The following is a 16,157-nucleotide window of genomic DNA, read 5'->3' as shown; positions in this document are numbered from 1 at the left end:
ATGGCTAAAAATAACACCAACACTCTAAACCACTGGATAGGTTTTAATAAATTAATCCAAGTAAAGAACTTTGTGCCAAAGGAAGCCCTGTATGTGTTTGATTTCAACCTTCTTCCTCCTCCTCCTCCCTTAAATGCCCTTTGAGTTCTGAAAGACTTCTGAAAATGTTCAGCCTTGTGACCTTGGGTAACACACACTCCTCTGAGCCTCAGTTTCCCTGTCTGTAAGAAAGGAGGCTATGGGACTCAGGAGGACCTGTGTGTCCCAGCAGGCTGACGGGGACATGTGAAGCAGACGGACAGCCTGCCTGGCCCCTGGGGACAAGCTGTGAGAACTTGGGAAGCCACTCCTCTGGTCTGAGACTCAGGTTCCCCGGGAAAACAGAGTGAGGCCCCCAGCTTGTCTGACAGCCTTCCTGAGTTGCAGGGAGGGTGGGCTACACGCCTGGTTTAGGGTCACTCTGGTTCTATGGAATAGAGACTGTGCGTTACTCTTGGGTTCAGGGGCACCAACTTTTTCTGCCTTTTTTTGTCTTTCTCTTTTTTGAGACCGAGTCTTGCTCTGTCACCAGGCTGGAGTGCAATGGCACGATCTCAGCTCACTGCAACCTCCGCCTCCCGGGTTCAGGCGATTCTCCTGCCTCAGCCTCCTGAGTAGCTGGGACTACAGGCGCCCACCACCACGCCCAGCTAATTTTTTTTTTTTTTTTTTTTTTGAGACGGAGTTTCCCTCTTGTTACCCAGGCTGGAGTGCAGTGGCGCAATCTCGGCTCACCGCAACCTCCGCCTCCTGGGCTCAGGCAATTCTCCTGCCTCAGCCTCCTGAGTAGCTGGGATTACAGGCACGTGCCACCATGCCCAGCTAATTTTTTTTTTTGTATTTTTAGTAGAGACGGGGTTTCACCATGTTGACCAGGATGGTCTCGATCTCTCGACCTCGTGATCCACCCGCCTCGGCCTCCCAAAGTGCTGGGATTACAGGCGTGAGCCACCGCACCTGGCTTTTCTGCCTTTTTCTATTTTGGTTCTCTTTCCCTGAGACTCTGTTGATCTGTCTCCAACTCTGGTAGCCTGACACTGCCCTCTGGGTCTCTAGCCCCCCACTCTTTTTGTTTGTTGAGATGGGGGTCTCACTCTGTCCCCCAGGCTGGAGTGCAGTGCAGCGGTGCAATCTTGGCTCAATGCAGCCTCTACCTCTCAGGCTCAAGAGATCCTCCTGCCTCAGCTTCCTGAGTGGCTGGGATCACAGGCACAGGCCACCACACTCAGCTAATTTTTGTATTTTTTGTAGAGATAGAGCCTTGCCATGTTGCCCAGGCTGGTCTTGAACTCCTGGCCTCAAGCAATCCCCCTTCCTTGGTCTCCCAGAGTGCTGGGATTACAGGCGTGAGCCACTTCACCCGGCTTCTATCCCCTGCTCTTGGTCTCTGTCCCCTTCTCACTCTGGATTTCTGTTCCCCTCTTCTGCATCTCTGCTCTACCGCCCCTCCGGGTCCTTGTCTCCCTCTCCCTGAGTCTCTGTTCCTCTGCCTTGGGTCTCTGTCTCTCTGGGATTCCATCTCTTCCTCTTTCTGGGTCTCTATCCCTCGCCTGGTCTCTCTCCCTATCCTTTTGATTCTGTAAGACTGTAGGGGAGAATAGGGTGAACGGCACAACGAAGTGGATGTGGATAAACGGGGGGAGCATCCACCTCTTCCTAGTTCACCCCGATCGCTCTGATGAACACCCAAACCCAGGGATACAGAATGCAGTCCCGCCTCCTGCAGTAGCTGGGGAGCCAGCTCAGTACGTCTCCCACAGCCCTCGCCACTGCATTTGCTCCCTGATTATATGATGCTCCCCCGCTGCTATTACCTTTGGGTCCTGGTGCTACCATGAAACTCAAAACAACCCAATGTAGCCCTGTGGAGCTCATTCACACAGTCCAACTCAACCCAGCTTCATATAGGACTCACATAGTGATACAACTCAATGGAACTCAACTCAACATGGCCCCGTGAGATTGAAACAGTGGGGTGACCCAACTGAACTGGCCTTACAAGGTTCATAGGGTTGTGCAGTTCAACCCAACTCGACTCCCTGTGGCCTTGAAAAATGTCCAGCCGCACACCTCTACACAATTCAGCCCAACAGAACCCTACGAGATGCATTCGGTCATACCCACGTAACCCAATGTGACCTAGAAAGCTCAAATTCTATCACTTGACTCTTCACATTTCTACATGACTCACAAGTTCACAGAACCTAAAATAACATGGCCCTAGAACAACCACGAAGCTGCACAATCTCCACCACGTCTCAACGAAACTCAGCACCACGTCTGACCGCACAATCAATCCCAGTGATGCCACGGGGGGCCATCTAACTTGACCCACCATGGCCCCAGGGGACCCACCAAACCACAGAATCCCACGGAATACAGCCGGACAACACTCACCCAGACTCACAACCCACCCAAACCCAACATCGACCCAGGAAACTCACAAAATGATACGACCAAACCTACCTCGACACCACCCCACAAGGCTCCACGAGCATTGTGCAACTCAGTGTAATATGAACCGATCGAGTCTTCATCAACACAACACAACCCACTGCCATTCGCTGCTGTTTAAGGAGGTGCCCACAGGAGCTGCCGAACCATACCATCCAAGACCCAGCAAGACTCCGTTCTCCCGCTCATTACCACTTAACCTAGCTCTTCCTAAACCCAATCCCTCCCACAAGCCGTTCCCTCCACCCTGCCCTCCCTCCCTCCCTCTAAGGAGGTGTGAGGTCCCGAAGACCTCAACTGTCCCTTACACTTCGGTGACCAGGTGTTTCCCTGGGGGTGCCCAGAGTGGAGGTGGTAGCTCAGGTACCTCCGCATCCACCAGCCCCCCATTGGCCTTGCCCTCCAATGGGCCACAAGGCTGCGTGTCCACATGGCTGTACATCCCGGCCTCTTCGCCCTCTGTCTCCCGGTGATAAAAGTAGCTGAAATTGGAGACAATGACAGGCACAGGCAGGGAAATGGTCAGCACGCCGGCAATGGCACACAGAGAGCCCACGATCTTGCCACCCACAGTGACGGGTGCCATGTCTCCATAGCCGACTGTAGTCATAGTGACCACTGCCCACCAGAAGGACTCCGGGATGCTGGTGAAATGCGAGTCCGCCCGGTCGACTTCCGCAAAGTAGACCGCGCTGGAAAAGAGGACCACACCGATGAAGAGGAAAAAGATGAGGAGGCCCAGCTCACGCATGGAGGCCCGAAGCGTCTGGCCCAAGATCTGCAGGCCCTTGGAGTGCCGGGACAGCTTGAAGATGCGGAAGACGCGCACCAATCGGATGACTCTCAGGATGGCCAGGGACATGGCCGGCTGGCCCACCCCTCGTTGCCGGGCCAGCTCGGTGCCCAGCGCCACAAAGTAGGGAAGGATAGCCACGAAATCGATGAGGTTCATCACATTCTTGAAGAAGATCGCCTTGCTTGGACAAGCCAGGAGGCGCACCAGCAGCTCGAAGGAGAACCAGCAAATGCACAGCGTCTCCACCACGAAGAACGGGTCATTGAAGGGCAGGCGGGGCGCATTTCCAGGCACTAGGCCGGAGCCATTCAGCCGAGCAGGGAACTGCAGGGAGGAAAGTGTTCAGGGAGGGCCAGGCCAGGGCTGGGACACTGGGAGAGCCTTAATCATCGTTTAAATACCCAACTCCTCTTTACACGTTGGTCAGTAGCCGCTGCACCGATGTCCCCAGTGACCTGGATGTCCCAGACTTCCTCCCAGGACCCCAGGGATCATCCCTGGATGAACTTTCTGGTTTCCTGACCTGCTGGTGTCTGGAGAGGTGGTCCCTGCCCCTTCATGCGTGGGAACTTATGTCTGAGTAGGGTGCAACCTCTCCTCTCCCAAAGTCCCACCTCCAGTGTTGATTTTCTAGATGGGGAGGGCCCCTGCCCTGGCCCCACCACCTCCTGCCTAGCTATTCCTTGCCTTCCCCAATCCCAGCCCAGATTATTACGCTTAAAGACCTTCTCTACGTCCAGGTGCAGTGGCTCACGCCTGTAATCCCAGCACTTTGGGAGGCCGAGGCAGGAGGATCACCTGAGGTCAGGAGTTCGAGACCAGCCCGGCCAGGATGGTAAAACTTTGTCTCTACTAAAAATACAAGAATTAACTGGAGCCGGGCGCGGTGGCTCAAGCCTGTAATCCCAGCACTTTGGGAGGCTGAGGTGGGTGGATCACGAGGTCAAGAGATCGAGACCATCCTGGTCAACATGGTGAAACCCCGTCTCTACTAAAAATACAAAAAAAAAATTAGCTGGGCATGGTGGCGCGTGCCTGTAATCCCAGCTACTCAGGAGGCTGAGGCAGGAGAATTGCCTGAACCCAGGAGGCGGAGGTTGCGGTGAGCCGAGATCGTGCCATTGCACTCCAGCCTGGGTAACAAGAGCGAAACTCCATCTCAAAAAAAAAAAAAAAAAAAAAAAAAAAAGACTTAACCGGGCGTGGTGGCATGCACCTGTAGTCCTAGCTATTCGGGAGGCTGAGGCAGGAGAATCGCTTGAACCCGGGAGGTGGAGGTGGCAGGGAGCTGAAATTGCACCACTGCGCTCCAGTCTGGGCGACAGAGCGAGGCTCCGTCTCAAAAAACAACAAAAAAAGACCTTCTCTGCAAGCCAAGCCCTAGGCCCCTCCTCTGGTCCCTCAGCCCGGCTTTCCTTCCATGGATTCCTCCTACTCTTGCCCCTTGGGCTCCAGCACCCTCAGCAGTGTTCTTGGGCCTGCCTTTCATCAACCCCAGCCCATCCTTCCCAGCTGCACAGACCCCGGAGTTTTCAGGCTCTCCTTGGCCCCCCCAGCTCTGATTTTTAATGCTCCTGTCCTCCTACCCCATGCACCAAGGGCCCTGCCCTCGGCACGCGGGGTTTCTCACCGACCTCAACCCCACCTTCTGACCCGGCAGGTGCTCGGACTGGGATCCTCAGGTCCCGCCTCCAGCCCACCCTGTCTTTGGCTGACCCACCCCTCGCAGCCCCTGGCCCCGCCTTATGATTGGCCAGGTCCCCCCGGACCCCGCCCATCTCCTCCCAAACCCCGCCCGCCTCCACCCACGCCCCGCCTCTCACTGGGCCGGCTGCGGCCACCGCGGCGAGCCCCGGGCCGTCGCGGTCGTCGCGGAAGTCAGGCAGCGTCTCGAGGCAGAAGACTACGATGGAGACGAGGATGACCAGCACGGAGACCACGGCGAGCACGCGCGCGGCCTGCGAGCTCTCGGGAAACTCGAAGAGCAACCAGAGCTGGCGCGCGAAGGCGCGGCGGGGCAGGGGGCGCTCCGGGGGCACCGGGCAGCCCTCGTCCTCGCGCAGGCGGGCCAGGGCCGCCGCGCCCAGCCCGTAGAAGGCCACCTCCTCCAGGAAGACGTCCAGCGGCACGTGCGCCGGCCGCCGCAGCCGCCCGCCCGACTGGTAGTAGTAGAGTACCGCGTCGAAGCTGGGCCGGTGCCGGTCGAAGAAGTACTCTCGGCGCGCGTCGTCGTAGAAGCGGCCGCGGCGCGCGGGGTCCCCGAGCAGCGTGTCCGGGAAGCGGCCCAGCGTGCGCGCCCGGGTCTCGAAGCGCAGCCCCGCCACGTTGAGCACCAGCCGCTCGCAGCAGCCGCAGGGCGGCGGGCACCGCGGCTCCATGGCGCGGGCAGCCCCGGCGACCCGCGAACGGACGTGTGGCCCCGATGCCCGGCCCGGTGCGGCCCCGCCTCGGCCGCCGCCGCCGCCGCCGCCGTCCCAGCCCCAGCCCGGTGTCCGGTGTCCGGTGTCCGCGCGTAAAAATAGCCCGGCAGAGCGGCCAGGGCGCGGGGGAGGGGGCGCCGTGACCCCGGCGGGGCGGAGGGCGACAGGGCGACCGCGCGCCCTCTGCCGGGACACCCGCGCTGCCCCGCTGCCGCCGCGGCCACCCGCTCGGGCTCTGCGCCTTTCCCGCCCCGGGGTCCCCTTTCCCTCAGTCCCTCTGCCGCCAGGATCCTGTCTGCCTCTCTCCGGGTTTCCGTGTGCGTGTGTCTCGTCTCTTTTTATGAGAATCTGAGCCCTCGGTTGCAGTCGCCTGTTTTTTCTTTTTCTTTTTTGGAGACACAGTTTCTTTTTTTCCCCTTTATTTATTTATTTATTTATTTATTTTTAAGACGGTGTTTCACCAGGTTGGTTGGGCTAGTCTTGAACTCCCGACCTCAGGTGATCCTTGGCCTCCGAAGTGCTCGGATTACAGGCGTCAGCCACCACGTCCTGCCGGAGACACAGTTTGAATTTGTCGCCCAGGATGCAGTGCAGTAGCGCGATCTCGGCTCACTGCCGAAACCTCTGCCTCCTGGGCTCAAGCGATTCTTCTGCCTCAGCCTCCCAAGTAGCTGGGATTACAGGCGCCACCACGCCCAGCTAATTTGTGTGTGTGTGTGTGTGTGTGTGTGTGTGTGTGCGCGCGCGCGCATATATATATAATATATATAATATATATAATATATTATATATATATAGATTATATATATATAGAATGTTGGCCAGGCAGGTCTCGAACTCCTGTTCTCAAGTGATCTGCCCGCCTTGGCCTCCCAAAGTGCTGTGATTGGGCCGGGCACGGTGGCTCAAGCCTGTAATCCCAGCACTTTGGGAGGCCGAGGCGGGTGGATCACAAGGTCGAGAGATCAAGACCATCCTGGTCAACATGGTGAAACCCCGTCTCTACTAAAAATACAAAAAACTAGCTGGGCATGGTGGCGCGTGCCTGTAATCCCAGCTACTTAGGAAGCTGAGGCAGGAGAATTGCCTGAGCCCAGGAGGCGGAGGTTGCGGTGAGCCGAGATCGCGCCATTGCACTCCAGCCTGGGTAACAAGAGCAAAACTCCGTCTCAAAAAAAAAAAAAAAAAAAAAGTGCTGTGATTACAGGCGTGAGCCACCGCGCCCTGCCTGGAGTCGCCGGTTTGCAGCTCTGCCTCTCACTCCAGGTCGGTCTCGCCACAGTCCCGGTGGCTGTCCCGTCCTAGGATCACTCTGGCAGCTGTAAACCACAAAGTGTGTACACGCACGCCCCATTCTCTCCCCAGAGTTGGCCCGAAAGTCTCCACCTGGATTCTACGCCAGACATTCTGAGACTCAGCGGGGCCTGAGCTGTGCTGTAACTCGCAGAGAAGGCTGGGCGGGACTGCAATGGGCGGGGGTTGGGAGTGTGGGCCGGGGAGATGCCACAGGGTCATTCTCAGGAACCGAAGGGCGCAGAGACCAGACGGTGGCCTTCTGGCCACTGGTGTCCGGTGACACTGCGTAAAAATAGCCCCATCAAGTGGACTTGGGGGAAGTGGAGGGGATCGGTCATCGCGCCTCCCGGGGAAGGGATCGCGGTCGCCCTCTGCTGGCGGTGTGGAGAGAGGCGCTAAGGATTAGAACGCCCTGCTAATCCTGGCTCTCTTCTCTTCCTGTTTTCCTTCCTTCCCTCCTTCCTTCCTTCTTTCTTTTCTTTGTTCTTTTGTTTCTTTCTTTTCCTTCCTTCCCTTCTTCCCTCCCTCCTTCCTTCCTTTCGTTTTTTTGACAGAGTCTTGCACAGTCACTCAAACTGGAGTGCAGCGGTGTGATCCCAGCTCACTGCAACCTCCACCTCCCAATTCAAGCTATTCTGCCTCCACCTCCTGAGTAGCTGGGATTAGAGGCTCCCACCACCACATCCAGCTAATTATTACATTTTCCGTAGAGACAGGGTTTCACCACGTTGGCTGGGCTGGTCTCAAACTCCTCACCTCAAGGGATCCGCCACCTCAGCCTCTCAAAAGCGCTGGGATTACAGGTTTAAGTCATCACGCTGGCCTTTTCTTCCTTCCTTCCCTCCCTCCCCCACTCCCTCTCTCCCTCTTCCCCTCCCTTCCTCCCCGTCCATTGCACCAGCTCCTTCCTTCCTTCCTTCCTTCCTTCCTTCCTTCCTTCCTTCCTTCCTTCCCTCTTTCCCTCCCCCTCCCCCACCCCCTCAGTCTGTTGCCCAGGCTGGAGTGCAGTGGCACAATCTCGGCTCACTGCAGCCTCGACTTTGTGGGCTCAAATGATCCTCCCACCTCAGCCTTCTATGTAGCTGAGACTATAGGTGTGAACCACCATGCATGGCTATTTTTGGTAATTTTTCTATAGGTGGGGTCTTGCTGTGTTGCCCAGGCTGGTCTCCTACTCCTGAGCTCAGCCAATCCACCATACTAGGCTTCTCGAAGTGCTGGGATTACAGGTTTAAGCCACCTCACCACACCTGCTCTTTCTGGTCCCCTGGATTTCTGTGTCCCCCTCTCCGCCTAGGTATCTCTTCCCCCTGTCTGCGTCTGTTTCCATTTGTTTCATGGTCTTTGATCTTCCCTGTCTCTGATCTCTGTCCCCCATCTTTCTGGCCTCTGTCTCCTTTTTTCTCCTCCTCCTCCTCCTCCTCCTCCTCCTCCTCCTCCCCCTCCTCCCCCCCTTCTCCTCCTCCTTCCTCTTCTTCTTCTTTCTTCTTCTTTTTTTGAGACAGAGTCTGCCTTTGTCACCAGGCTGGAGTGCAGTGGCACGATCTCAGCTTACTGCAGCCGCTGCCTTTTGGGTTCAAGTGATTCTCCTCCCTCAGCCTCCTGAGAAGCTGGGATTATAGGCACCCACCACCACACCTGGCTAACTTTTGTATTTTTTTAGTAGAGACGGGGTTTCACCATGTTAGGCTGGTATCTAACTCCCGACCTTATGATCCACCCTCCTCAGCCTCCCAAAGTGCTGAGATAACAGGCATGAGCCGCCATGCCCAGCCAAGGGGCCGCGTTTCTGCTCAAGAAGTTAGAACAAGATTTAAAAGGTAAGCCAGGCCCAATGGCTCACTCCTGTAATCCCAGCACTTTGGGAAGCTGAGATGGGCAGAGGTCAGGAGTTCGAGACCAGCCTGGCCAACATGATGAAACCCCATCTCTAATTAAAATATAAAAATTAGCTGGGCAGGGTAGCATACACCTATAATCCCAGCTACTCTGGAGGCTGGGGTGGGAGAATTGCCTGAACCTGGGAGGCAGAGGTTGCAGTGAGCTGAGATTGTGCCACTGCACTCCAGCCTGGGTGAAGGAGTGAGACTCTGTCACAAAAATAAAAATAAAAAATAAAAAAATAAACGGCTGGGTGTGGTAGTGCACATCAGTAATCCCAGGTACTGGTACTTGGGAGGCTGAGGTGGAAGAATCATTTGATCCGAGGAAGTCAAGGCTGCAGTGAGCTATGATCACACCAGTGCACTCCAGCCTGGGTGACAGTGCAAGACACTGTGACAAAAAAATTAGAAATAAAAAGTTGGGCCGGGCGCGGTGGCTCAAGCCTGTAATCCCAGCACTTTGGGAGGCCGAGGCGGGTGGATCACGAGGTCGAGAGATCGAGACCATCCTGGTCAACATGGTGAAACCCCGTCTCTACTAAAAATACAAAAAACTAGCTGGGCATGGTGGCCCTTGCCTGTAATCCCAGCTACTCAGGAGGCTGAGGCAGGAGAATTGCTTGAGCCCAGGAGGCGGAGGTTGCGGTGAGCCGAGATCGCGCCATTGCACTCCAGCCTGGGTAACAAGAGCGAAACTCCGTCTCAAAAAAAAAAAAAAGAAATAAAAATTTAAGGCTGATGAGTTCAGGAGATTATCTTGGATTATTTGGGTGGACCCACTGTAATCCTAACAGTTTTGTTTTTTTTTTCCAACCCAGGCAATGCTGAAGAATTTTTTTTTCCCCCTAACAGTCTTTAAAAGTGGGATGCAGGGGCCGGGTGTAGTGGCTCACGCCTGTAATCCAAGCACTTTGGAGGCCAAGGTGGGCGGGTCACCTGAGGTCACGAGTTCAAGACCAACCTGACCAACATGGTGAAACACCGTCTTTAATATGTATATATATATCTTTTTTTAAGATGGGGTTTCACCATGTTGGTCAGGCTGGTCTTGAACTCCCGACCTCAGGTGACCCGCCCGCCTTGGCCTCCAAAGTGTTTGGATTACAGGCGTGAGCCACCGCGCCCAGCCTCCCAGTATTTAATATTAAAAAAAAAAAGAAAAATAGCCGGGCACGGTGGCTCAAGCCTGTAATCCCAGCACTTTGGGAGACTGAGGCGGGTGGATCACAAGGTCGAGAGATCGAGACCAACCTGGTCAACATGGTGAAACCCCGTCTCTACTAAAAAAAAAATACAAAAAATTAGCTGGGCATGGTGGCACGTGCCTGTAATCCCAGCTACTCAGGAGGCTGAGGCAGGAGAATTGCCTGAACCCAGGAGGCGGAGGTTGCGGTGAGCCGAGATCGCGCCATTGCACTCCAGCCTGGGTAACAAGAGCGAAACTCCGTCTCAAAAAAAAAAAAAAAGAAAAAGAAAAAAAAGTGGGATGCAGGGCCAGGTGAGGTAGCTCACGCCTGTAATCCCAGCACTTTGGGAGGCCCAGGTAGGTGGATCACGTGGTCAGGAGTTTGAGACCAGCCTGGCCAAAATGGTGAAACCCCGTTTCTAATAAAAAATACAAAAATTAAAAAAATAAATAAAAATAATTGGGGCTGGGCGCGGTGGCTCAAGCCTGTAATCCCAGCACTTTGGGAGGCCGAGGCGGGTGGATCACAGGGTCAAGAGATGGAGACCATCCTGGTCAACATGGTGAAACCCCATCTCTACTAAAAATACAAAAAAGTAGCTGGGCATGGTGGCACATGCCTGTAATCCCAGCACTCAGGAGGCTGAGGCAGAATTGCCTGAACCCAGGAGGCGGAGGTTGCGGTGAGCCGAGATCGTGCCATTGCACTCCAGCCTGGGTAACAAGAGGGAAACTCCATCTCAAAAAAAAAGAAAAACAAAAACAAAAATTAGCCGGTCGTGGTGGCACATGCCTGTAATCCCAGCTACTTGGGAGGCGGAGGTAGGAGAATCGCTTGAACGAAGGAGGCGGAGGTTGCAGTGAGCTGAGATCACACCACTGCACTCCATCCTGGGTGACAGAGGGAGATGCGGTCAAAAAAAAAAAAACAAAAAAAAACAAAAAAAACCAAACAGATGAGAAGACAGACATAGAGGTCAGAGAGGAGAGGGTGTCATGCTGCTGGCTGTGAAGACGCAGGAATGGCCATGAGCCAAGGAATGGGAGTGGCTTCCTGAAGCTTGAAAAGGCAGAAATAAATAAATAAATAAAAAAGGCCAGGCGTGGTGGCTCACACTTGTAATCCCAGCTCTTTGGGAGGCCGAGGCGGGTGGATTACCTGAGGTCAGCAATTCAAGACCAACCTGGCCAACGTGGTGAAACCGAAACTCCGTCTCAAAAAAAAAAAAAATTATTATTATTATTATTTTGAAACTGAGTTTTTGCTCTTGTTACCCAGGCTGGAGTGCAATGGCACAATCTCGGCTCACCACAACCTCCGCCTCCTGCGTTCAGGCAATTCTTCTGCCTCAGCCTCCTGAGTAGCTGGGACTACAGGCGTGCGCCACCATGCCCAGCTAATTTTTGTAATTTGAGTAGAGACGGGGTTTCACCATGTTGACCAGGATGGTCTTGATCTCTTGACTTCGTGATCCACCCTCCTCAGCCTCCCAAAGTGCTGGGATTACAGGCTTGAGCCACTGTGCCCGGCCTTATTATCATTATTTTTTTTTTGAGACAGTCTTGCTCTGTCACCCAGGCTGGAGTGCAGTAGCACAATCTTGGCTCACTGCAACCTTCGCCTTCCGGGTTCAAGCAGTTCTCCTGCCTCAGCCTCCCGAGTAGCTGGGATTACAGGGACCTGCCACCATGCCAGGCTAAATTTTTGTATTTATAGTAGAGACAGGGTTTCACTGTGTTGGCCAGGCTGGTCTTGAACTCCTGACCTTGTCATCTAACACTCAGCCTCCCTAAGTGGTGGGATTACAGGCATGAGCCACCTGGCCTGGCCCCGGCTAATTTTCTTTAAAATTTTTGGTAGAGACCATGTCTCACTATGTTGCCCAGGCCGGTCTTGAATTCTTGAGCTGAAACAATCTTCTTGCCTCAGCATCCCAAAGTGGTGGGATTACATGTGTGAGCCACTGCCCTCACTCGGCCTTTTTTTTTTTTTTTTTTTTTTTTTTTAAGACAGAGTCTCGCTCTGTTGCCCAGGCTGGAGTGCAGTGGCACAAACTTGGCTCACTGCAACCTCTGCCTCCTGGGTTCAGTGATTCTCCTGCCTCAGCCTCCTGAGTAGCTGAGATTACAGGCTCGAATCACGATGCTCAGCTAAGCAAATATGGGGTTTCACCGTGTTAGCCAGGATGGTCTTGATCTACTGACCTTGTGATCTGCCTGCCTCAGCCTCCCAAAATGCTGGGATTATAGGCGTGAGCCATGGTGCCTGGGGTAAATTTTGTATTTTTAGTAGAAACAGGGTCTCACCACGTTGACCAGGCTGTTCTGGAGCTCCTGACCTCAGGTGATCTGCCCACCTCAGCCTCCCAGAGTGCTGGCAATACAGGCATGAGCTACTGTGCTGCGCCTGTTTTGTTTTGTTTTGACTTTTAACTAGTTTTAGCCTTATGGAAGAGTTGCAAAGATAGTACAGACATTTCTTAAATATCTGTCTTCCAGGTTCCCCAAATGTGACAATGTTGTATTGCTTTGGCACATTTGTTAAAGCTAAGACATTGGCCGAGCGCAGTGGCTCACACGTGTAATCCAAGCATGTTGGGAGGACGAGGCGGATGGATCATGAGGTCAGGAGTTCGAGATCAACCTGACCAATACCGTGAAACCCTGTCTTTACTGAAAAATAAAAAATTAGCCAGGCATGGTGGTGCAAGCCTTTAGTCCCAGCTATTTGGGAGGCTGAGGCAGGAGAATCGCTTGAGTCCAAGAGACGGACGTTGCAGTGAGCTGAGATCACGCCACTGCCCTCTAGCCTGGGCGACAGAGCAAGACTCCATCTCAAAACAAACAAACAAACAAACAAAAACAAACAAAAAAAACCCGTAAGAAATTGGGATGGCAAAATACTTTTGACAACATGGCAGATTTCACTGGGATTTTGTTTCCACTACCTTCTCTTTCCCATGCCAGGCTGTGGTCTGGGATACTTTGTTGCATTTGGTTGTGATGCCTCCTTAGTCTTCTGCAACCTGTGATAGTTTGTTACTTTTTCCTTGTCTTTGTTACTTTTTCCTTGTCTTTCATGATCTGGAAACCACTGTCTCTCCATTTGCTGTTCCTCTGATCTTTTGTCTTGTTTAGATTGAGGTTTTAGTTTTGTGGGGTGGGGTAGAGAGAATGCCACAGAGAGGCATTGCTGCTCTCATTACATCATCCTGAGGGGGTGCGATGTCCATATGCCATATCACTGGTGATGTTAACATTTTTTTCTTTTCTTTTTCTTTTTTTTTTTTTTTTTTGAGACGGAGTTTCGCTCTTGTTACCCAGGCTCGAGTGCAATGGCGCGATCTTGGCTCACCGCAACCTCCGCCTCCTGGGTTCAGGCAATTCTCCTGCCTCAGCCTCCTGAGTAGCTGGGATTACAGGCACGCGCCACCATGCCCAGCTAATTTTTTGTATTTTTAGTAGAGACGGGGTTTCACCATGTTGACCAGGATGGTCTCGATCTCTCGACCTTGTGATCCACCCGCCTCGGCCTCCCAAAGTGCTGGGATTACAGGCTTGAGCCACCGCGCCTGGCTAACATTTTTTTCTTGAGACAAAGTCTCACACTGTCAGCCAGGCTGGAGTGCAGTGGCACAATCGCAGCTCACTGTAGCCTTGACCTCCCAGGCTCAAACAGATCCTCCCACCCCAGACTCCCAAGTAGCTGGGACTATAGATGTGAGTCACCACAGCCAGCTAATTTATTTATTTTCTATTTTTGTTTTTTATAAAGACACGGTTTCACCATGTTGGTCAGGCTGGTCTTGAACTCTGGACCTCAGGTGATCCACCCGCCTTGGCCTCCAAAGTGCTTGGATTACAGGCGTGAGCCACTACACCCGGCCAACACCCAGCTGATTTAAACCTTTTTTTTTTTTTTGGAAGACGGAGTTTCGCTCTTGTTACCCAGGCTGGAGTGCAATGGCGCGATCTCGGCTCACCGCAACCTCCACTTCCTGGGTTCAGGCAATTCTCCTGCCTCAGCCTCCTGAGTAGCTGGGATTACAGGCACGTGCCACCATGCCCAGCTAATTTTTTGTATTTTTAGTAGAGACGGGGTTTCACCATGTTGACCACATTGGTCTCGATCTCTCGACCTCGTGATCCACCCGCCTTGGCCTCCCAAAGTGTTGGGATTACAGGCTTGAGCCACCGCGCCCAGCCTTAAACCTTTTTTAAATTTTATTTTGAGATAGAGTTTCACTCTTGTTTCCCAGGCTGGAGTGCAACGGTGCGATCTCAGCTCACTGCAACCTCTGCATCCTCGGTTCAAATGATTCTCCTGCCTCGGCCTTCCGAGTAGCTGGGATTACAGGCACTCACCACCACACCCAGCTATTTTAGTAGAGGCGGGGCTTCACCATGTTGGCCAGGCTGGTCTTGAACTCCTGGTCTCAAGAGATCTGCCCACCTCTGCCTCCCAAAGTCCTGGGACTACAGGCATCAGCCACTCCACGAGCCCATGTCTTTTCCTTATAAATTGTCCTGTCTCAGGTATTCCTTTCTTTCTTCTTTCTTTTTTTTTTTTTTTTTTTTTTTGAGACGGAGTTTCGCTCTTGTTACCCAGGCTGGAGTGCAATGGCGCGATCTCGGCTCACCGCAACCTCCGCCTCCTGGGTTCAGGCAATTCTCCTGCCTCAGCCTCCTGAGTAGCTGGGATTATAGGCACGCACCACCATGCCCAGGTAATTTTTTGTATTTTTAGTAGAGACGGGGTTTCACCATGTTGACCAGGTTGGTCTCGATCTCTCGACCTCGTGATCCACCTGCCTCGGCCTCCCAAAGTGCTGGGATTACAGGCGTGAGCCACCGCGCCCGGCTGATTATTCTTGTTTTTGTTTTGTTTTGTTTTGGTTTTTTTTTTTTCATCACTTCTTTACTGGAGGCAGTGAAGGCCCGAGCTCTGGTTTCCACAATTAAACACAATCACTATTATCTGTAGTGCAGGTGGCAGGGTGAATCTGTGAAGGGAGGCTGTGAATCAAACATAAAATTGTTAACAGTGGCGGTTCATGTGAGTTTCTCAAGCCCTAAAAGCCTATGCTTACCAATAGACAATGTAGCTGGTGGGCCTACAAGTCTGGTTACTTTGTAATGCTACAAAAGGGGTTTAAAGCCCTTGAGCATGTTATGTGCTGTTACAGAGTCAAGGTCACTCTGCACCTGGAAAGAAAGGCTTGGGGAAGTCTGCCTCCGCAGAGGCCTGGCAGTCTGCTGAGGTTTACTGTTCCCAGCACTTGCAGTCATTTTATGGAGGCACTCTGTGCGCCCTCCCTCCATTGCCGTTCCCCACAACAACTGGATGTCCATACTAAGTTTGGCTTCAATATGGTAACCTCCTAGGAGCGGGAGATTACCAGGTTGCCTGGCAAGGGGTGAACTAGCCTAAGGCTAGAAATGGAGCAGGTCAAAACTCCCATGTTGATCAGGAGTGGGATCATGGCAGTGAATAGCCACTGCACACCTGCCTTGGTGACACAGTGAAACCCTGTCTCTGGAAAATAAATAAATACATAAATAGGATGTAGCACAACAGAAAAGTTTGGAAAAGTCACAAACTGGCAATGTGGAAGAGAACGAAGAGCATTTTTTTGTTTGTTTGTTTTGTTTTGTTTTTGAGATAGAGTCTTGCTCTGCAGCCCAGGCTGGAGTGCAGTGGTGTGACCTTAACTCACAGCAACTTCGGTGTCCTGGCTCCTGGTTCAAGCAATTCTCCTACCTGAGCCTCCCAAGCAGCCAGGATTACAGGTACGAGCCACCATGCCCAACTAATTTTTGTATTTTTTAGTAGAGACAGGTTTTCACCATGTTGGCCAGTCTGGTCTTGAACTCCTGATCTCATGATCCGCCCACCTAGGCCTCCCAAAGTGTTAGGATTACAGGCATGAGCCAATGCACTTGGCATTTTTCTTCTTCTTTTCTTTTCTTTTTTTTTTTTTTGAGACTGAGTCTCGATTTGTCGCCCAGGCTGGAGTGCAACGGCAGGATCTCAGCTCACTGCAATCTCTGCCTCCTAGGTTCAAGTGATTCTCCTGCCTCAG

At 53.1% G+C, this 16,157-nt stretch overlaps 1 protein-coding gene across 1 annotated transcript; it reads right to left on the bottom strand.

Moving 5' to 3' along the window:
- Positions 1-28: 28 nt before the first annotated feature.
- KCNA7 (potassium voltage-gated channel subfamily A member 7) lies at positions 29-5,785 on the bottom strand. The gene is made up of 2 exons (XM_039466299.2): positions 5,113-5,785; positions 29-3,613 (listed from the first exon to the last, which is right to left on the bottom strand). The coding sequence occupies exons 1-2, from the start codon at positions 5,665-5,667 to the stop codon at positions 2,798-2,800; spliced, it is 1,371 nt and encodes a 456-aa protein (XP_039322233.1). The 5' UTR covers positions 5,668-5,785; the 3' UTR covers positions 29-2,797.
- Positions 5,786-16,157: the final 10,372 nt, after the last annotated feature.

Source organism: Saimiri boliviensis, chromosome 14 (genome assembly GCF_048565385.1).
Source record: "Saimiri boliviensis isolate mSaiBol1 chromosome 14, mSaiBol1.pri, whole genome shotgun sequence".
Taxonomy (NCBI): Eukaryota; Metazoa; Chordata; class Mammalia; order Primates; family Cebidae; genus Saimiri; species Saimiri boliviensis.
Note: the sequence above shows the minus strand (reverse complement) of the source record. Positions and strands in the feature narration are given on the sequence as shown.

What these genes read in the sequence shown, in the direction of transcription:
- KCNA7 (XM_039466299.2), bottom strand. Translation starts at nt 5,667, where the DNA reads ATGGAGCCGCGGTGCCCGCCGCCCTGCGGCTGCTGCGAGCGGCTGGTG. An exon ending in CGGTGGCCGCAGCCGGCCCA is followed by an intron (nt 3,614 to 5,112) that starts GTGAGAGGCGGG and finishes TCCTCCCTGCAG; the next exon opens with TTCCCTGCTCGGCTGAATGG.